At 42.1% G+C, this 22,477-nt stretch overlaps 1 protein-coding gene across 13 annotated transcripts in view; it reads left to right on the top strand.

Moving 5' to 3' along the window:
• Window positions 1-22,477, top strand: part of SIPA1L1 (signal induced proliferation associated 1 like 1) — a 382,714-nt gene that overhangs the window by 293,504 nt on the left and 66,733 nt on the right. For all 13 annotated transcript variants that reach the window (XM_039534592.1, XM_039534586.1, XM_039534589.1 and 10 more), the window contains 4 exons: window positions 12,790-12,893; window positions 14,703-14,860; window positions 17,507-18,083; window positions 19,186-19,460. In XM_039534592.1, the coding sequence (XP_039390526.1) occupies window positions 12,790-12,893; window positions 14,703-14,860; window positions 17,507-18,083; window positions 19,186-19,460 (1,114 nt within the window). The remainder of the gene's footprint in view (window positions 1-12,789; window positions 12,894-14,702; window positions 14,861-17,506; window positions 18,084-19,185; window positions 19,461-22,477) is intronic.

The following is a 22,477-nucleotide window of genomic DNA, read 5'->3' as shown; positions in this document are numbered from 1 at the left end:
TCTCTCCATCTGGAGGTGGTCGACATAATCTTCCAAAGGTGAGGAATTCCTCAGGTTCACTTCCAGACAGAACAGGAAGTGCCACGACTTCTGTTCCATCCAGCATCTGGACAGAGGTTCCTTTTTGGACGCATTCCTCATCCCTTGGTTGGGGGCGCTCATGTATGCTTTTCCGCCAGTGCTATTAATTCACAGGGTCCTGGTGAAAGTCAAGCAGGACAGAGCAAAAATTATCCTTGTGGTCCCCTCATGGCCCCGTCAACACTGTTTCAGCATGCTGCTGGACCTTTCAGCAGCTGCCCTTCTTCCCCAGCCTCTTTGGCTGGACTGTAGTCGCAGAACCATGGCAACATGTTGCATTTGAACCTTGTGACACTGGATCTGACGGCTTGGCTCCTGCGTGGCTGAGCACGGAAGAAAAGGCACACTCAGCCTGTGTTCAACAGGTTTTGCTGGGCAGCAGAAAACCCTCAACCAGGGTGACCTACCTAGCAAAGTGGAAACGGTTTGCACACTGGACTTCAGAGCGGCACCTGCAGGCCTCACTGCAGGATGTCATGGACTATTTGCTGCATCTCAAGCTTCAAGGGTTGTCCCTCTCTTCCATCAAGGTCCACCTGGCAGCCATCTCGGCATTGCATCCCATGCTCCAGGGCAGGTCTCTCTTTGCCCATCCTATGACGGCAAGGTTTTTAAAGGGTCTGGAGTATCTCTAGCCACATGTCTGGGACTTGAACTTCGTGCTGTCTAGGCTCATGGGATCCCCCTTTGAGCCTTTGGCTACCTGCTCCCTCCTACTGCTCTCCTGAAGGTTTCTTTCCTGGTTGCTATAACCTCGGCCCACAGGGTGTCCGAGATCAGGGCATTCACCTCGGATCCACCCTATATGGTCGTCTTCAGGGACAAGGTCCAGCTGCGCCTGCACACAGTGTTTCTGCCCAAGGTCATTTCCCAGTTCCATACTGGCCAAGACATATACTTACCAGTCTTCTGTCCGAAGCCTCATGTGTCAGATGAGGAGCGCAGACTTCACACCTTGGACATCAGGAGAGTGCTGGCATTTTACATATAGAATCAACCCATTTTGCAAGCTGACAATTGTTTGTGGCAGTGGCAGACAGTATGAAAGGTCGCCCAGTGTCTGCTCAGAGAATCTCGTCTTGGATCACGGCCTGCATTCGCTACTGCTATGACCTGGCGAAAGTGACCCCGCCAGCGACTGTGACAGCTCATTCAACTAGGGCACATGCACCATCGGCAGACTTCCTGGTGCAGGTGCTGATCCAGGAAATCTGTCTGGCTGCGACCTGGTCGTCTGCCCACACATTCACATTGCATTATGTGCTGACCCAGCAAGCTCAAGACGATGCTGGCTTTGGCAGAGCAATGCTTCAAACTGCATGACGGTAAACTCTGAGCCCACCTCCAAGGATTCTTCTTGAGTCACCTACAATGGAATCAAAATGTGCAAGCACTCAAAGAAGAAAAAATGGTTACCTACCATTTCATAACTGCTCTTCGTGATATGTTGCTTGTGTCCATTCCATTACCCGTCCTCCTACCCCTCTGTCGGAGTTGTCAGCAAGAAGGAACTGAGAGGGCATAGGGTCGGCACCACCTCATATACCAGCACATGAGCATGGCACTCAAGGGGGTGCCATGGCTGACCCTATGGATACCACTAAGGCAAAAATCTCCGATGACTGCGCACGTGGACATGTGCACACCTACCATGGAATGGACATGAGCAACACATCTCGAAGAAAACCGTTACGAAAAGGTGGGTAACCGTTTTTTCCCCAACCATCCTAAGAAGGCAAGCAGTCATCTTCAGTGACTTCACATGAAGAAGAGTGGACAGAGAATTCTGCTAAAGGCACAGGAACAAGAGGATACTGTGCTGGCTTCCTGTAATGAAAATATGAGATGTACCTGCAAATTGGACAGATTTATGAAGTCATCATCTGGCAAGTCTCCCCTGGAGATGGTACACATTGGAACCAATGGCACAGCGTCATATGGAACTACAAAGATCATAGAAGGCTTCAGGAATCTTGGAAGGGAGCTTATGAAGAGAAAAGTCCAGGTGATTATCTCAGTGATTCTTCCAGTCCTATGAATGAGAGAGAGCAGAAAATACAGACGACGAACTGTTGACTGCATAGCTGGTGTGAAGCTGAAGATTTTGGTTTTGTGGAACATTGGGCCATATACTAGTGGGCTGTATGAAGGGTACAGCCTGCATCTCAAAGGTAGGGGAGCTAATCTTTTTGACTGGAGACTTGCTGGAGCAGCCAGGCTGACATTAAATTAGTAATGCAAGGGAACCGTGCTAAGGAGGGAAATGTACTTCACACTCAGTATGTCACAAACCAATTGAATTGATGTGACAAAGAATGTAAAGAAAGATTTTTCAGTTGCTTGTATTCCAGTGCTAGATGTCTGGGTAACAAGGAAGAGGAATTCTAAATTCTCACTGATGAGAAGAAATTGCTATAATTGATATTAGTGACACTTAGCAGGATGACTTGCATGATTGGAATGTTAAAATCACTGATTATCGTCTGGGAAGTATAGAGTAAAAGAAGTTGGGGGTGGGAGGTGGCACTCTACAGTTAAATACCATTACCTGTTTTAGAATTACTGATAACTCAGAGCCACAGAATCTTGAAGGCATATGGAGCAGTTGTGAACTAACAAAGCCCAGGAGTTTTGGTATTGGTTGTGGTCTGCTACAGACTACTGAATCAAACCAGAGACCAGGATGAGGTACTCATTAAGCATGTATGTTAATATATGCAGTGATGAGCTGCCAAAATCTTAACAACCGGTTTCCTATAAAAAGTTCTGATTTAAGGGATGTTCCACAGTATGTATTTTTTGTACCTTTCTCCATAGCTTTCCTCCCCTTCCCCTCTTCCCCCCCACCCCTGCAGGCCCCAGTGCCCCCACAGGTACCAGAGCCATGGAGGAGGGATGCCCAGGGTGTGGCAGGCATGGGGGATGCCAGCACGGCCCTTGGGTGGCTGGGGCGGGTTCTTTGGGGTCAGCCTGGGGCTCTGAGAACTGCAACAGGCAGCTTGTTTGCAGAAAGTGACCTAGATGGAATGTGCAGATACTTGGATGGCTGCAACCATCTGCAAACTCCACAGCTAGTTGCTGCCAGCCAGCCAGCCCCAGACGGCTGCTGGGCACAGCACTGACAAGTGCTACCAGGGCACAGGTTGCTCCATTTGGCTTACCCGGGATAGGGTGACCAGACGGCAAATGTGAAAAATCGGGACAGGTGGTGGGGGGTAATAGGAGCCTATATAAGAAAAAGACCCAAAAATCGGGACTGTCCCTATAAAATCAGGACATCTGGTCACCCTAACCCCGGGGCACGGACCCTGCCCCACTAGCCACCGCTCGCCTTACCAAATGCTGCTGCAGGAGAGGTCTGAACCCACCCAGAGGCAGAACTGGGGGCTGACTCTCCCCTGGAGGATAAAAGGAGCCCCCCTCCCCACACACCCTATCCTGGGTCCACCCTTCCCTCCTGCCCTCATCACATAGTCTCTTCAAGGAGCTGCAGCAAATTCCAGAGTCGGTGGAAAGTCTGAGTCCCCTTCGGAGGTTTATAAATTACAGCTCAGCAAACAAGCTGCTGGCTGCCAGGAGCCCTAGGCAGCCAACCCAAGGCATGACAGCTACACAACCCCTATACTGCACAATAGCCCCCATCTACACCACACTCAACAAACAATCCGTTGTGCTGCAAGAACCCTGTGCAGGCCCAGCAGAGCATACAGCACCCCCAGCAACACAACCACGACACACTGTACACAGCCCCCCTACCCAGTCACTGTGGTTCTGTTCCGATGACTCCTACTTTTCATAGGAGTGTAGGGCCCATTATTATACTCAGACCTTCAGGATGTAGGGAAGAGCATTCTCCATGGTACCTACCATTTGGCCCGAATCCTTATCAGGCTCAATACTGGCCTACTTAGCCCCTTTGGGGCATGCGACAATCAAGGGAGCCAGCTTCTACTTCCGAGGCTAGGTCTACCTCCCCTATGAAATCCTGTACGGTGATGCAAGAGGCACAGGTCACTCACACTTTGCAGCTGCAGGAGCATGAAATGATAATCACCACCAAAGACATTAGTGGTGACTCAGGTTAAGTAGTCATGGTTAGGTTAGATTATTCAAAAATAGCTTCAGTGCCAAGAAGGTCAGTAGCTAGTGAAACATCTTTTGGTAGACATCAGTGTCTGTGGTGCCTACCTCCAGAAAAGCAGACTGGCACTGCCAAGTACCTTCATCTGGCTTTGAGTGCTTTTATACACATCTGGTCCCAAGATTCTTATGGATCCATGATTGTAACTGCTGTACCTGAGAAAACCTGACAGCTAGAACCACCAAAAACACTAACACAAGACGAGAACCCAAAAAGATTAGATTTATTCAGAAGAAAAATCTACTTCTCTGCAAGTTTGGAAATACATATTACTCATTTATCAGGCGCTGTTATCTAAATAAGATTATTTAAATGAAGACAGTTTCAAATGTGATTCATAAGGTAGCAAGGAGGAACTGAGGACTGTTGTCTCCAAGAGTCATCTACTGGCCAACACTTCTCTCCAGGTGATGTTTCATGCCTTGGACATAGTATCGAGATCTACGGCACATCCATCACCATGCAAAGGACTTCATATGTCTTTAGGTATTGCCAAAGACTGCAGTCATAGACAACTATTGAGGATCCTCCATTTGACAGCTCTGACCTCTTTAACACCAGAACAGATCAGGGCCACCCGGGAGGGGGCAAGAGGGGCAATTTGCCACAGGCCCCGGACCCCACAGGGGCCCCAACGAGAGTTTTTCGGGGCCCCTGGAGCGGGGTCCTTCACTCGCTCCAGGGGGCCCGGAAAACTCTTGCAGGGCCGGGCCCAGGAGCTTCTTCTGCTCCCGGTCTTCGCCGGCGGGGGGTCCTTCTGCTCCGGGGCGGAAGGACCCCCCACTGGCGAATTACCGCCGAAGCGGGACCCGCCGCCGAAGTTCAGCTCAGTCTTCGGCGGTAATTCGGCGGCGGGGGGCCCTTCCGTTCCGGGACCCGCCACCGAAATGCCCCGAAGACCCACGGTGGGGGCCCCCCGCTGCCGAATTACCGCCAAAGACCGGGCTGCACTTCGGCGGCGGGTCCCGCTTCGGCGGTAATTCGCCAGTGGGGGGCCCCCGCCGCGGGTCTTCGGGGCACTTCGGTGGCGGGTCCCGGAACGAAAGGGCCCCCCGCTGCCGAAGACCCCAGGCCCCCGGAATCCTCTGGACGGCCCTGGAACAGATGAAGCCTTGCACTAGCTAAAACATTCATGAGCAACTTAGATGTCTTTGGGTGTCTGCACACTGGCACTCCGGGGAAAACAAGCTATGCCTCTGTCTTACTCAAGCAGAGCCCCTCCCATCCCTCCCCCACACGCAGTATAGTTTGTAGAGACCCTCAGAACCACCAAGAAAAAAGACAGAGGTTCCAACAAAGGAGACACTACTGTTTCTTCATCTGCCACTCACCCATTGTCCAGAGCAAGACAACAAATTTGATTCCTTGCTTATGAGTTACTTGGATCGGTACTTTTCCTCTTTTTATTGACAACTGCCTGTTTTGTTTTCAGGAGGCCTGGAACCACATTGCCTCAGACCACTGGGTCTTAGATATCAATGAAGTGTGGTATTCCATACTTTTTCAGAGCCTTCCTACCCCATTTCTTCTTCCCCATCCTCCTTCAGGGCCCCTTCTCATGAGAGACTGTTACAGCAAGAAGTGGACTCACTTGTAAATCTCAGAGCAATAGAAGAAGGGCCTCTAGAATTCAGGGGAATGGGTTTTACTCACATTATTTTCTAATCTCATAGAAGGGCGACTGACACCCAATCCTGGGCTTGGGACAATTCAATGCCTTCATCTGCCGTTTCAAATTCAGGATGGTAATCCGAGCTTCTACAATCCTGTTCGTAGATCCTTAGGACAGATTAATGGCTCTTGATGTACAGGACTTGTATTTTCATATAACAATTCACCTGGCACACCAAAAATACGTGAGATTACAAGTTGGAAGCTCCTAATATTGGGACAGATTTCTGCCCTTTGCTTTATCAACAGCACCAAGAACCTTCACCAACCGCTTGGCAGTAGTGACAGCTCTGATGAAGCAAGGGATCCACGTATTCTCTTACCTCAACAATTGGCTCATCTGGGAAACATCTCACAACAGCTCTTCAACAGTTTGGGCCTCAGACTCAACAACCCAGAGAATAGAGTTCAGAGTACTGGATTCCGCAATAGCAAGCTCTAGTCTTCCTCAGGACAGATTCGTAGTGTATCTCATCACCCAGCTGCAGGTTCACCCTCAAATATCAGTAATAGTCTGTCTCTCTCTCCTCATATTTCCTGCATATATATCACACAGCATGTCAGATGTCACCTACACTGCATGCAAGGATGATTGAAATCTGTATATCTATACAACAGATATCACATAGACATGAGGGTGCAGAAGTTCTCTTAGTGTTAAATTGGATCCGTTTCAGGTATGGAAAGGAGTACCTTTTTAAAAAAAATCTCTCTCCACCAAACTGCTGTTGACAGATGCTCCCCTTCAATGGGGAGCTCACCTGGACCATCTTCAGACTCAAGGCCTCTCAACTCTCAGAAAGATTCATCTTCCTATAAATGTAGTAGAGCTCAGAGCTTATCTATCCTGTATAGCATTTCTTCCATGCTACGAAGACTGACAGTCCAGATCATGATAGACAATGCTGTAGCAATATTATGTCAATAGAGGGAGGAGCACAATTGTCTCCCCTTTGCCAAAAAGCTGTTTGACTTTGGTACTGGTGTGTTTGCCACCAAATCACCCTAGTGGCTCTACATCTGCCAGGCTTCCGGAATGTCTTAGCAGGCACTTCTCAAGTGACCATGATGGACTGTCAAAGATCCTACAGAATATCTTCCACAGAAACCGAGCTATTGGCAAGAGATGACCCTCCCCCCCCACAAAAAATAAAAAAAATCAACAGACCATATATTCTGCTTGGTGAGGGGTGGATCTGAGTTGGATCCAAGTTCTCTGTCAGATGCTTTCCTCATCTTGTTGATTTCAGGGATAATGTATGCCTGCTAAAATGGAGTATCCTAAGGAAGCTGAGACAGAACTCAGCAGTAATGATCATGTTAGCACTAGCATGGCCCAGACAATTCTGATATTGTCACCTAATAATCCTGTTGTCAGCCTCTGATAACATTACTTGACTTACCTGAAATGATCTTCCAGGATGAAGGAAAGATCCTACACCTGTTCCTGGAATCATTGCATCTAACAGACTAGTTAACTATCATTGAGAGTAGCTGCTCTGCTGAAATGCAGAACATATTAGTGCACAACAGAAGCACTCTACAGAGTGACACATGCTGACAAGTGGAAAAGATTCTCTATATGGGCAGAACAACATCATTTATCTTATTTAAAGACTGCTATTCTGTTTGTCCTGGACTGTCTACTGTCACTGAAGAATTCAAGGCTATTCATTAACTCTAGGACAGTGCACTTAGCAGCAATGTCTTCTCACCATTCTTCTGTCCAGTGTCCCACCATATTTCCCACCCCATAACTGTTAAATTCTTTAAGTGCCTCATCCATGTGTTTCCCCCAGTCCAAGAACTCCATTCTCTCCAGGACCTCAATATAGTCCTAGCTGGGTTAATGGGTCCTCCTTTTGAAACCTTGCTATATGCTTACTCTGCCACCTATCCATGAAGACAGCCTTTTTAGTAGTGATAATATCTGCTCAAAGGATAGGAGAAATGTAGTCACTTATGAGTGGTAGAGCATATGCTATATTTCATAAGGACAAAGTCACCCTTATGCCTCTCCCTAATTTTTTGCCTAAACTAGTCTGAATCCTTGACTTCCACTTGATTCAGTTGATTCATCTGCCTGAGGGGATCTCTTTTTACCTAGACAGAACAAGACCATTCAGAAATTCCCCTAGCCTTTCTGTAGCATTTGCAGACAAGGGTCAGAAAGTGTCATCCTAGAGACTTTCTTAGTGGGTATCTTGATTGTATTGGAGCTTGCTATGAGTTTGCCAGGCTAGATCCACTCATACAGGATAGATCCAGCTTCTCTGGAAAGATTGCCTCTTACTGAAATCTGCAAGGTGACTACATGGGGATCAGTACATAATCTTACACAGCACAATTCCCTAGTCGAGGCATCAAAATCTGACACCAGCTTTGACAGAGCTGTCCCACAGTCCTTATTTAAGTAGACTCCAAGCATTCACTTCCTGTCAGTCAGATCACTGTGTTTGTGTCACCAGAAGTGGTATACAGATGGACAGTCACTCAAAGAAAAAATTATTTCTTACCCTACTGTAATTGTGATTCTTTGAGATGTTATCCCTGTGTATTCCACTACCCACCCCCCTTCCTCCTGTTAGTCCTGCAACACCTGAATTTTGTATTGATAAAGGAAATTAAGGACATTTGGGCCCGCTCTGCCCTTTATGTCCTTGGGAAGGGAGCGCCAGGGCACTTATGGTGCAGGGCCAGCCTCAATGGACACAGTTGGCCAAAATAATTTTATCTTGAGCACATGGGGCACATACATACCAGAAGGAGAATAATATAGACAATGCATCTTGACGAACCAGTTTTCTGTGATAGTCCTGTTATGAATGGCCCTTGTAAAAAAAAAAAATAAATAAATAAAAAATAGACATTGTGGTGATGGTGATGATTTTGGCTTATGAGACTGCAGCAGCCCTGCTACTCAGAGGTCTACAACTGTGAAAACTATCTTCAGCTTTTTTCAGCTGTTTGTTTTTCAAAAGCTAGAGACCACCCTTAAGAACAGTTGTTTTGGAATCAATATTTAGGAAACTGTTTCCTGGCTGGAAATTCTGCATCAAGTCACCACATAGGAAACTTAGAGTTGATTGTGAAGCTGCTCTTACAACAAACCCTGTCTGATCATTAGATCACAAGGAAGATCAGTGCTGTGGTGTAGGTTTATTCCCTAGCCCTTTATCCCTTTGGCAGCAACAAGCAACAAAAAAATAGGTGCATGATCCAAGACAGTATATAAGGCATTCCCAGCACGAAGGAAAGCTGATTTTAGATATTGTATGAAAATGCAACAAGATTAGATTGTATTTGATGTCAAAAAGGAAAATTAAAGCTAAGACTTGTTTTGAGAAATGTTAAGATTAGTTCCTCAGTGTTTGCTCTTACAAGTGATCATTGCTGTTAATATTCTCTGTAACATAATAAATTAAAAGTGTTCATGACAGATATGTAGAACTCCTTCAGTTTTAAACATTGTGTCCTTTCAGCTGAATACCTATTTCATATACACTGGGGCAATGATCTCCATTCATCTTAGCAATGAACTTCAGCCAGTTCAATTGCTGAAAGGAACAACTGTTTGGGGAAGGGGAAGTAGCCTAACTCCTGGTAGTCAGCAGTCTTTGGAAAGGAAATAAGGTTTGGAAATTGTATGTATCCTAGAGTTGCAGCGAATTACGATGATAATTTAAAGTAAGCAAATAACAAGGAAACGTCTCAAATGACTTCTGTTGATGTTACATTGTCTTTAAATATTATAACCTGTTGTGTTTAAGTATAAATGTTTAATTTCTGTCTGGCATGATGCATATTCATTTATGAATATTTAAAAATGGGTAACAAGATGACCTGGGTAACTTTAGGACTGTCAGCTTGACGATCCAAAATAATGGAACTGGTTATATTGGTCTTGATTAATAAAGAATTAAAGGCCAATCAACATGGATTTATGGAAAGCAGATCTTATTAAACCACCCTGATTTTTTTTGAGATTTTATATTTGGCTGACTTATATAAGGCATTTGACTTGATACCACACAGCATTTTGATTAAGAAACTAGAATCCTGCAAAATCAATATAACCACACATTACATAGATTAAAAACTGACTGACAGGTCTCAAATTGTAATTGTAAATGGAATCATCAAGGGGGTGTGTTTCTGGTGGGATCCTTCTGGGATCGGTTTTTGGCCCAGTGCTATTTAACATTTTTATCAATGACCTGGAAGAAAACGCAAAACAATTAATTATAAGTTTGTAGATACAAAGATTGGGGGAGTGGTAATTAATAACAATCTGGATCACTTGGTAAGCTGGACATAAGTGAACAATTTGCATTTTAATAAGACCAAATGTAAAATCATCCATCTAGGAAGAATGAATGCAGGCCATACTTACAGGATAAGGGACTTTATCCTGGGAAGCAGAGACTCTGAAAAAGACTTGGGGGTCATGGTGGATAATCATCCAAGCATGAGCTCCCAATGTGATGCTGTGGCCAGAAAGGCTAATGTGATCCTTGAATGTATATACAGGAAAATCTTGCAGGGAGGTTATATATACTCCCCTATATTTGGCACTGGTATGACTGCTTCTGAAATACCAGTGTCCAGTTCTGGTGTCACCAGTATCCTTCTTGAACTGGTAAGTGTGGGGATACTTCAGAGAAGAGCCATGAGAATGCTTAAGGTATTGGAAAACAAGACTTATAAAGAAAGACTCAACACACTCATTCTATTTAGCTTATCAAAGAAAAAGTTAAGGGGTGACGTGGTCACAGTGTGTAAATACCTACATGGGGAACAGAAATTTGATAATAGAGGGCTCTTCAATCTAGCAGCCAAAAGTATAACAAAATCCAGTGACTGGAAGTTGAAGCTAGACCAATTCAGTCTAGAAATATGGTGCACATTTTTAACAGTTAGGGTAATTTACCACTGGAACACCTTATCAAGGGTTGTGGTGAATTCTCCATCATTAGCAGTTTTTAAATCAGAATTGGATGTTTATCTAAAAGATATACTCTAATACAAACAGGAGTCAATTTGGGGAAGTCCTGTGACCTATGTTATAGAAGAAGTCAGACTAGCTGATCACAATGGCACCTTCTGGCTTTACAATCTGTGAAAACCATCCTGATCCCCAGTCATAGTTTTTTGTTGGAATGACACTTACTTCTTCTGAAATCAACAGCCTGTCACTGTCTTACAAACGGCTGGTTTTGTTCTTTGGTGAAAGCATTCTGGACTATCAGGAGAGAAGAAATGTGAGTGAGAACAAAGGAGTGAATTCTCTATATGAGTTTAAGGATATGTTCACTAGAGCAGTGCCAATAATAGATTTTACTGGTTCACTGGCAATTCTGAAAAAAATTAATCTTGTTAAATTTATAGACTTTTGGAAATGAGTTCCTCAAATTAATTACATGTTATATAAAATATATTTCCTTTTTTCAGTATGAAATATGTTGCCTTTTAATGGAATATTATCTTTTTCATTGAGAAAGAAAGTGGAAGTGTCCAGTTTACCTGTTCTTGACCAATCAATACTTGCACACTTCAATCCTATTCCATCTTATTTTTCTCTTTTCTAAACGACACAGTCCCACCTGTACTAATCTCTCTCCATGCAAAGGTCTGTCTTTCTGTTTCTAATAATGTTTGTCACCTGACTCTGCATCCTTTCTGTATTTGCTATACCTCTTTTGAGGTAAGATGGCCAGAACTGAACACAGTATTACAGGTGGGAGAATACCTTTGGTTAATATAATGCCAGTATAATATTTTCATGATTATTTTCCCTCTTATTCCTTAAGCATGCTAACATGTTTGCTTTTTTGATGGCCACTCTCCATTGAACAGAGGTTTTCAGTGAGCTTTTTTCCGGATTGGTTACAGTTAATTTAGAAGCTTGCATTGATATTTTAAATGATCTCTTTCAATTCCTTACTTCATATGCTTTATGTTGAATATGTCAACACTGAGTTTCATTTGCCATCGTGCTATCCATTCACCTTGCTTTAAATCCCTTTGAAGTATAGCTCTCTTTAGGCTTGATTAACCTAAAAGATTCTGTCATCTGCATGTTTCGCCACCTCAGTCTTTTCCCAAGATCATTAATGAACATGTTAAACAACACTTGTTCGTATAAGAAACACCCCAATGTTCACCTTTTTGCCATGTTGAAACTGGGTCATTTATTCATACTACTTTGCTTTGTCTATTAGACACTTTCTATTCTGACAGTATCTTCCCACTCACCACATGGCTATCTACCTGCCTTAATAGCTTCTTGTAAGGGACTTCCAAAGGTTTTTTTAAATACTTTTAGTAAGATGGAGTATGCAGATCAGGACATTAAACTAGAAGTCACTTAACATCCAAAGAGCACCAAGTGATCCATGCAAGACCCATGTTGGTCCATAAGGTAAAGCTATCAGGCATTTTTATGACCATATTTGGCAACACTAAATAATGTTCTGTACCATTAGAAAGTTATTTACTTAGTTTTTTACTATATTACATTAATATATATTTCATAAGTATATATGTGATACTCTTAAAGAGTTCCCTGTGGTATTTCCTACAGTGCTGGTGCTCAATCAGATTAAGTTCAGGATTCTTAATAATTTCATAATTTCCTTACTACTTGCAAGTTTTTTCTAACATCTTGTATTAAAATAGCATTGCAAACTTATACTTGCCTGCTGGGTGAACAATTTTGGCAGGTGAGTAAATTATGGGAAGTTTGTTAATGTCATTGTTATTAAAGTGAAGATGAATGATGAATGGGTTTTGTGCTTGGGCTACTAGGTTTTCATAACAATATGGCAATCCTGTTTTAAAGTATTTTTAAGGACTTAATAGTTTTGTTTTTTCACTTTATTAATTTCTAATTGCAGCTGATTCAACAGGAACTCACTCTCTCTATACAACTTACAAGGACTATGAAATCATGTTTCATGTTTCCACCATGCTGCCATATACTCCTAACAACAAGCAACAGGTAGGATGGACTTTGACTATTTAGAATTCCTCTGTCCTCCACCTTATAAAGTAGTTGTACTGTCAAATGATAATGGAATATTACACCTATAGCAGTGGCAGAAAGCACTTAACTTTGTTGAAGTATTGAATACAGAGTGATCTAAAAGAAAGTGAACAAACAGGAAAAAATTTAGGTCAGCGGTCAGCTGAGTAACTTTGTAAATAATCTCGTGCTTAAAATTACTGCAGTGGTATTTGACAACCACTATATCCAGCCTGTTAAAAAGTACTCTCCAGTGTCTAAACAACGCAAAAATATAAGATATTGGATTGCATGTGTGTCAGGAATAAAACTGGCTAACTCAGTCACAGGATGCTCAGCAAACAGGTTGAATGTTTATAGTGTGTTGGGGGGAGGAGGGGGCTCAAAAAGAAAAAGCTTGAGAACCCCTGGATATGGAGTCCATTGGTGTACCCAAGGGTGTTGATCTATACAGGAAATAATCGGAATTCCCAGTCACACGATACTTTTTTTTGCCCTCTTAACTATCTAATCACATCTTATAAGATCTTGTATCACTGCTAAGCTAAACAGAGATGGGCTGGTTGAGTACTCTGAAGAGAGACCTTAAAGGACAAAAATATATATAGGTGTTTGCAGAAAGCTATTTTGGCCATGCAATAGTTGGCATTTTCCCCTCAAAGACAGAATTAAATCAGTGCCTGTCATGGTAGTTGCAGGGGCGGGAAAGAGGAGACATGTTGTACTGTTTGAGGTTCTGTCCTTTGGTTGAAACATAAAATCAAGGTCTTATAGTCATTAAAGCACCCTTGGCGTCTTTTATAAGAGCAGAGATGTCAACTCAAGTATCCTGGCCAATTTCAAACTCAGATAATCACATTCTACCTACATAAATTCCCCTTACCTATACATTTTCAATTGAATACATTTAATCATCTCTTCCTTTCCTAAAGCATTCTGTGCACTGTGAAACAACTTATTTTCAGTCCAGAAGTGGCTAGGAAGTTGGTATATTAATTTTACAAATAAAATCTGAAACCTTTGATATTATTACAAGATCACAGTTAACATGAGCTTTTGTTTACTTTTGTCTGCTCACTAGCATTTTTGTTCTCATCATATTACGCCCAATTTTAGTGTTTATTGCAGAATTACATTAGGATCTTGTGTTCTTTTGTGTGTTATAAAAAGTTTTTGTTGCTGTTGTTTTTGCAGAAGAAAAATATTTTTAGACTGTAATATTGGGTTTAAAAAGAAAAACATCTTTGCAAAATACATTAATGTACACTGTCAACTAGTTTAAACAAGATCTATTAACCTACCTCAAATTTGTAATAATTATATATTGAGTGTTGTTCAACTTCTAAATATTGCCAGCTCATAATGTTAGAATTCACACACACAAAAAGTAGACAAAGTAAACCATAACATGCCTTGCATTACAATTTATTTGATTTTAGAATCACTTAAAATCTTCCCCATACATAGTCCTTTCATTGTGTTTAAAATAGAATTAAAACTGTTGTTATGGAAACAGAAAATGCAGGATGCTAGCATTTGTCTAATATGTCAGATGTTGGCAAGTTTCTCATTTAAGTCCTCAGATATTCTGTGTATTAATGTCTGCATTGACTTGTAGAATAAAATGATGGCAATAGCTGTGTGGCTTACGCAAAAATATCCCATAATTAGTAATGACATTTAAAAATATAATTGCAGGAGAAATGAAAAAATTATGAAAGGATTGGTGCATTTTAACCTATGGTCTGAGATTTCCATTGTCGTCATCTTTTTAATTTTTTTTAGCTCCTGAGAAAACGGCATATTGGAAACGATATTGTGACGATTGTTTTCCAGGAAACTGGAGCACAGCCATTCAGCCCAAAGAACATTCGTTCTCACTTCCAGCATGTCTTTGTCATTGTAAGAGTGCACAACCCCTGCACTGACAACATCTGTTACAGGTAGCTATTACCAGGTTAACAGCAAAAAGGAAATATTGACATATGCCAAGGTTTAGCACGTTTTTGCATTCTTAAATGGAACACACTTTATTGTTTCCTTTAAGGAAACAGTTTTCCGGATGTTGAAAGCTAGAGAACATTATTAACATCACAAACTAGAATGAGTGCAGGTGGGCACATTGACATTTTCAGGAAACAAGCTGCTAAAAATAGTGCCTAAATCGGTGCATTTGCACATGTAAAATAAGGATTTCTTTCATTACTGATTAGATCCTGAGTTCTGGGATCCTTCTATTTTTAAACATAGGGTATAAAAACTGTGGTGCAGTTTTGAAATTAGTCTGTTACCCTTTTGAAAAATTTCTGAGGCTTCCAGATTAATTGAATTAGCACTGTATCAATCAATGTTTAATGTATTTGTGCTCATTAAATCTTTGTATTGAAAGTGGATTTTATGCTAAATTTTCTAAGATTAGATAACTAATCTATATGTAGAAAGAAAACGTTTGGTATCATTTGATGGTATTCTTAATATTTGTAGTCTAGTAAAAATACAGATTTTTGTTGAGAACTCATAATGGGTTTGCTGCTTTTTGTGGAGAAGACTCAGGAATCTGAGTTCATGCTGCCACTTCAGTGAAGCCATTGAAGAAGGGTGGCCAGATCTGCAGAAAGAAGAAACTGAGAGTTACATTTTCTGTCTGAAACCGTATTTTTATTACACAATTGGCTTCTGTACAGAAATGTAGTTTGCAGATTAAAATGTAAGCAAGCCACTTGCTTTCAGTGATACCGCTACATAGATATAGGAGTCTTCCCATGCATAGTAACTTGCAGGATCAGGACCTTTATGTGTTTCATGTACCTTCCATGGGCTTAAAATCCTTCATTGATGGGTTTTCCAGTACAAATACTTGATCCATATTTATACAATTCAGTTCTGAAAAGTTTTTATAGGAAACCTCTCAGAATAAGTTTGACTTTTTCTCCATTCGATTATTTGGAACAGTTTCATAGGTTCATAAATTCTAGGTGAAACAAAAGGCCATATAGCAGGGATCAGCAACCTTTGGCACGCAGCCCATCAGGGTAAGCCCCTGGTGGGTTGGGACGGTTTGTCTACCTGCAGCATCCACAGGTTGAGGCCAATAGAGGCTGCGGGAAATGGCCAGTACATCCCTCGGCCGCGCCACTTCACGTAGCCCCTATTGGCCTGGGGCAGCGAACCGCGGCCAGTGAGAGCCATGATCGGCCAAACCTGAAGACGCTGCAGGTAAACAAACTGTCCTGGCCGGCCAGGGGCTTACCATGATGGGCCGTGTGCCAAAGGTTGCCAATCCCTGTCATACAGCATAAGATGGTGCTAGGTCTTACATTGAACATCATATGAAAGGAGCAGGCGTGGGCACCATCTTGCACAGTGTTTCTCCCTCCCTTCAAGGATAAACACTCTATTAGAGTACTTGTTCCATTATCAGCATTCACCTTCTAAAACAGCTGCACTGATAACTTTATGGTAAAAATTCTTATTCTTGCAGTTCATGATGCTGGAAAATGTAACCCTGCAAAATGTCACTAGTAGCTTTTCATTGTATGCAATGATTGTACTTGACTCATAGACCACCTGTCTGCTAATAAAAAGACCCTCCAGGACCACTGGAGATGACTGAGAGCCCAATGACTGCACCGTTTGAGTGTCCCTGCTGAGTGATTTCTGATATGTTGTTATTCCCTCCAAGGAAGATCTGATCATTTATGTATTTGAATATCAGTTACTAGACAATGAGATTACAAAGCGAACTTTATGATCAAAGATGGCTTTTCAAAAGTTATATCAATCTCACTGTTTTGGGTTTCACAGAAATGGAGATTTTAACATACTGAATACTTGTTTTCTGATTACACTTTGCTGGTTCAGATCAGAGGTCAGGTCAGAGATCGTTTTTGTTCTTATCTAACCAATCTACCAACTGTGACAAACTGGTAAAATGTCAGTATAGTTTCCTAGGAATATTATGTATGACTTGGTTTCCCTGTTCAATTTTATATATGCCCCCAGCAGCATTGATTTACAAGAAATTGAATATATGGGATTTACCAAAAAATACATGGCTATTAACATTTTAATTGTGTTATTATTAACATATACTACAATATATTATGTTGGCCACATTCTCAAGTTAGTATAATCATTGTTTTTGCATGTAATTGTCCTTGAAATAAACATGCAAATGCAGAGTTTTGTGTGGGTTTCCAGTGTGCGGTATTGTGCAAAATTTTCACATTATATGCAACAAAGCATTTAGTAGTTAGATTATTCTTTTTCAGCAAGGCAATTGAGAGCATTAAGAAGTGAGTGATTATTTACCTCTCACTTCTATCCCCTTCCCCCACAAATAAAGTACTCAGATTGCTAGTTTCTCAATAGTATATACAAGTAAAAAAATAATTGTCTGTGTGTTAAGTGCAGATACGTTGTGCCTCTGGTGAATCAAGCAGCCCTTTCTTTGGCCACAGTGTATGTCTGTTTGAAAATCAGAGGGTGGCCTGAGAAGGGCATGCCTATGGGTTCTCTAGATCCCATAAACTGCTAAAGAGAAATTAAAATGTTGACACATCGCTTCTTCATTTCTGTATTTCTTCTAGTGTTGCTGTGACAAGATCCAGAGATGTACCATCGTTTGGACCACCAATCCCAAAAGGTGTTACCTTTCCTAAATCAAATGTGTTCAGGGACTTCTTACTGGCCAAAGTGATTAATGCAGAGAATGCTGCTCATAAATCCGAGAAGTTCCGTGCCATGGCCACCAGGACTCGCCAAGAGTACTTGAAAGACCTAGCAGAAAAGAATGTCACCAATACACCCATTGACCCATCTGGCAAGTTCCCCTTCATTTCACTAGCCTCAAAAAAGAAGGAAAAGTCCAAACCTTATCCAGGAGCAGAGCTCCATAGTTCTGGTGCCATTGTGTGGAGTGTCCATGCAAAAGACTATTGCAAGGGTATGGAAATAGACTGTCTCCTGGGTGTATCTAACGAGTTTGTAGTTCTCATTGAGCAGGATACAAAGAGTGTGGTGTTCAATTGTTCCTGCAGAGATGTGATAGGGTGGACTTCAACCGACACAAGCATCAAACTCTTCTATGACAGGGGTGAATGTGTTTCTGTGGAGAGCTTTATCAACAACTCCGATGATATCAAAGAGGTCGTAAAAAGGCTGGAGGTTAGAAATTTTTTTTTCTAAATTAAATTTTGGATTTTAGTAACAAATGAATTACAGTGCTTGCAATAGTTGTTTGCTAATTGGTTAATTCCACAAGGCCAATTCCCATTTTCTCTCTCTCTGCCCCTTTCTCTCTATTCTCCCCCCCCACACACACACACCCCTCTACTTTGACATGTACCAGAAAATAGCCAGCCATTGTTGGTGGTTTTGCATTAGTCAGGAGTAGCTGATATTGTTTAAAAAAAGAGAAAAAAATTGGTACCTTCAGGAACCATCAGGTTGTACAGTAAATACCTGTCTAGTCAATTGATCTTATCTATTTCTCTTATTTCCTCCTTTTTCTGTCATATTTCAGTGCCTAGCAAATCAGGCCTCAATCTAGATTGAGGCCTCTAGATGCTATCTCAATACAAGTAATAATAGTAATAAAGTAAAATAAACAATGCATTGCATTGTTATTGTTTGTCTAGAAAATGTCTGTCCATCTTCACTATTTGTCCAGCTGTGTCATGAAGGAAAGAAGTATATGTAGCAGCTGTGTTCTCCACTACATCAAAAATAGCAATTGTAGAATGAACAAGAGGAAAGGAGAGAGACATGCCATTGGTTCAAGCATTTAGAACCTCTATTCATAAGGTTCCAGTTCCACTAAATTGGATAGTTGCACACTATCAAACTATTTTACTGAAAAATGGAGAAATGGTAGTTTTGTGGAATATCCACAGACCTAGTAAAAATGTCAAATTTTAAATGAAAGATGAAATATACAGGTGCTTGTGTAAGTCCTCCACACTTACCTGTTCTGTACTGCCACATTCCTTTAATGTTCCTATGAAATAAGTGGAATTTTAAGGCAGAACTACAATACCACTAGTTAATTCTGTGCAACCAGATGCTGTCTTAAATATCCAGCTTGAGTAAAGGGATTAGTTTGAACTGGTATCGTACATAGCAGTGGGGACTTTCCTTGGGACAAAGTACTTCTGTTCCCTCTCCCCATACCCCATCTTGGACTGTGGCTATAAAACTCAGAATTATAGCCCTCTCAGAATGTAATTCATTACACTAATCACTCTTTCCTCTTCATTTCAATTCTCAGTTTGTGACAAAGGGCTGTGAGACCACGGAGATGACTTTACGTAGGAATGGATTGGGTCAGCTTGGTTTCCATGTGAACTATGAAGGCATTGTGGCAGACGTTGAGCCCTATGGCTATGCTTGGCAGGCAGGATTACTACAGGGCAGCCGGCTAGTAGAGATCTGCAAAGTGGCTGTAGCCACTCTAAGCCATGAGCAAATGATTGACCTGCTGAGAACATCAGTAACCGTGAAGGTTGTCATCATTCCTCCCCATGAGGACTGCACTCCACGCAGGTATTGTGAGGTGACAGAATGAGAATTAATGCCATCTAGAGCTACCTTTGGGCAAGAAGTTTATTTTGTTTTAAAAATGTAGAACTTTTCCCCCTTAGTACTTTGACATTGGAATAAATTCCAGCCTGTGTAAAGATTTATAAAAGAATTAGGTTACAGCATCCCATATTGTCAACTGAAACAAGTTGCAAAAGGGGGCACACTGTCTAAATTTACACTTCAGCTCCACAAAATGTCTACTACGTGTACAGTAGTTTAGTAAAAAACATAATTCTCTCAATGTATCCTTCAAACTCCCACAAACACCTTGTGGAGATCAAACATCTCTGAACTGGCAAGTGTACATTTATGATACATCAAAATACTAGTTAATTTTCCTCCCATTCACAGAGAACTTTTAATTCCTATGGATCCGTTTCCCCAATGCCAAATGTTCCGTTCCCCTTCCAACCAAGCAAGGCTACATGTGACTAGAGCCTATCAATCTGTGTATGTACTGGTCAGGGAACTTGTTGCAGAATGAGACTGTCTCCTCAGTGGCTGAGCTTGCTAATTCCACAGCACTCTCAACCCTTGCTGAGTTCCAGGCTGGCTGTCAACTTTTTTATTGCTTTTATAGCTTTTAAATGTAGCTTTTGATCATGGACAAACTTTTGTCTTGTGGTTTTCTTGCTAAACTGAACATTCCCAATTTCCTTCATCTTTTCTTAAACATTGGGAAAATGGAGCTCTATCATTTTTATTACTTTTCTTTTCAGTCATATCACTGCATCTGATTCCCATCTCTCAAATACCATGTATTAATTCCTCCTAAACAGTATTTAAATATGAGAGAAGGAACCTATATAGCCTGAACTTGCCCACTGTCAGCTCAAGGTTTGTGCTAAATTTGGTTAGAAGAAAACCAAGTACACGAATCAAATGTACAAATGATCTTTTTGAGGAGGTACTGTTACAGTGATTTGTGAGATTATTATTATTATTTTGAGATGTGATCATCTGTCATAACAAAGGAGACCACCCGCAAGCTAGATAAGAGTCCTAATTGTAAAAAGCCCACTTTTGTTTTTAATCTTTTAGAGTTGCCATAACAACAACAGTATCTGGCAGGATCAGCAAATGAAAAATCCAGCTGCAATCATGGCAAAAAGATTAGAACATAAAATTCTAGCACAAGTCCCACTTATTTCAAATATTTTGGCTGAATTAAATTAAGCACAGCTAAAAGTAGGCTTAGCTTCAGTCTGGCCACAATCACAGCAGGAAGAGCTATCATAGTATTTTTCAAAATAGTCACCCTAGTGTCAGTGGTTTTGTTATTGTTTTGGGGCAAAGATCGTAAGTAGCTTATTACTCAGTTATAAACTCCGGAATGCCAATTCCTACTCCTGCCTACTGCATCCAAAAAAATAATAATAATTTATACTTTGTGTGATAGACCCAGGCCAGTTGGGAACAGCAGAGTAGTAGAAGGGAGATATACTGGCCACTGGATAAGCAGTTTTCTGTTCCCTGAGTGACCAGAGCAGGGGCTGCTGCAGGCTATTGAGAACACTTGACTCCAATTAACCTGCTAAGAGTCAGGTGAGGCTGTTAAGCTCCTGACTCTAATTAAGGCCCCTCTGATGCTATAGAAGGGCTCACTCCAGTCAATCCAAAGGGAGCCAGAGTGGGGAGAGTGCGTGCGAGGAGCTGGGAGCAAGAGGCATGCAAGAAGCTGAGAGTGAGTAGCATTCTGCTGGAGGACTGAGAAGTACAAGCGTTATCAGACATCAGGAGGAAGGTCTGTTGGTGAGGACAAAGAAGCTGTTGGGAGGAGGCCATGGGGAAGTAGCCCAGGGAGTTGTAGCTGTCGTACAACTGTACCAGGAGGCACTCTAGACAGCTGCAGTCCACAGGGCCCTGGGCTGGAACTCGGAGTAGAGGGTGGGCCCGGGTTCCCCCCAAACCTCCCAACTCCTGATCAAACACAGGAGGAATTGACCTGGACTGTGGCTTCTACCAGAGGGGAAGGTCTCTGGGCTGTTTCCTGACCCACAGGGTAAATCTGTCAGGCGAGCAAATCCGCCAATAAGTGCAAGACCCACCAAGGTAGAGGAGGAACTTTGTCACAATTGTTACATTTATAAATTTTCTTAAATATTGAATAATAAATATACCATTAAAGACTAAAGTTAAATCTTGGCACAAAGAAATTTATTTTTAGCAATAAGTTTTCCAAAGTCAAATTTCCTTTTCTACATAATCCAGGAGATAATTTATGATTTGTAGTACAGTAATATCTAAAGGCCATAATTGAAGGGGACCCATTCATCTAGGTGCTGTACAAACACATAGGGCTTGGCTACACTTGCAGCTGTAGAGCACTTTGGGTTAAACCAACCTTCAGTGAGCGCACTAAGGAAAGCGCTCCAGTCTCTCCACACTGACAGCTGCAAGTGCGCTGGCGTGGCCACATTTTCAGCATTTGCAGCGGCATTGAGAGCGGTGGATTATGGGCAGCTATCTCAGCGTTCAAGTGGCTGCAACATGCTTTTCAAATGAGGCGAGTAGTGTGGAGTTTGTTGTTTGTATGTGGGGGGAGAGAGAGAGTGGGTTTTTGGAGTGCTGAGAGTGTGTCAGCACGCTATCTTGTAAGTTCAGATCCCCCTAGCCCCCCTGCCTCTCACTCACTCAGTAAACGTTTGCTTTGCCCCATTGCAGATAAGCAGCCGCTGTCTGAAACAGAGCTCTGAAAAGGCACTTTCGCATTCCTCAGCCAATTTCGCAACAAAGAGAAGAGAGGCCACTTAACTTAAGGGGATTATGAGACGTTTCCGGAGGTCAGTGAGAGTGCTGTAATGTAACTCCTCGTTCACACTGGCCCTGGGGCATCTCAGCCAATACGCAACAGCCGTTATTCCTCTCGTGGAGGTGGAGTACCAGGAGCGCTCTAGCCAGGGAGTCAGAGCATTCTACATGCCATGCCAGTGTGGATGGGGAGTAAGGTAGAGCACTCTGGGAGGCTTTATTGCAGT

This window comes from Mauremys reevesii, linkage group 4, assembly GCF_016161935.1.
Source record: "Mauremys reevesii isolate NIE-2019 linkage group 4, ASM1616193v1, whole genome shotgun sequence".
NCBI classification, from domain to species: Eukaryota; Metazoa; Chordata; order Testudines; family Geoemydidae; genus Mauremys; species Mauremys reevesii.
The sequence above is the reverse complement of the archived record's forward strand: the minus strand, read 5'-3'. Positions and strand labels throughout refer to the sequence as shown.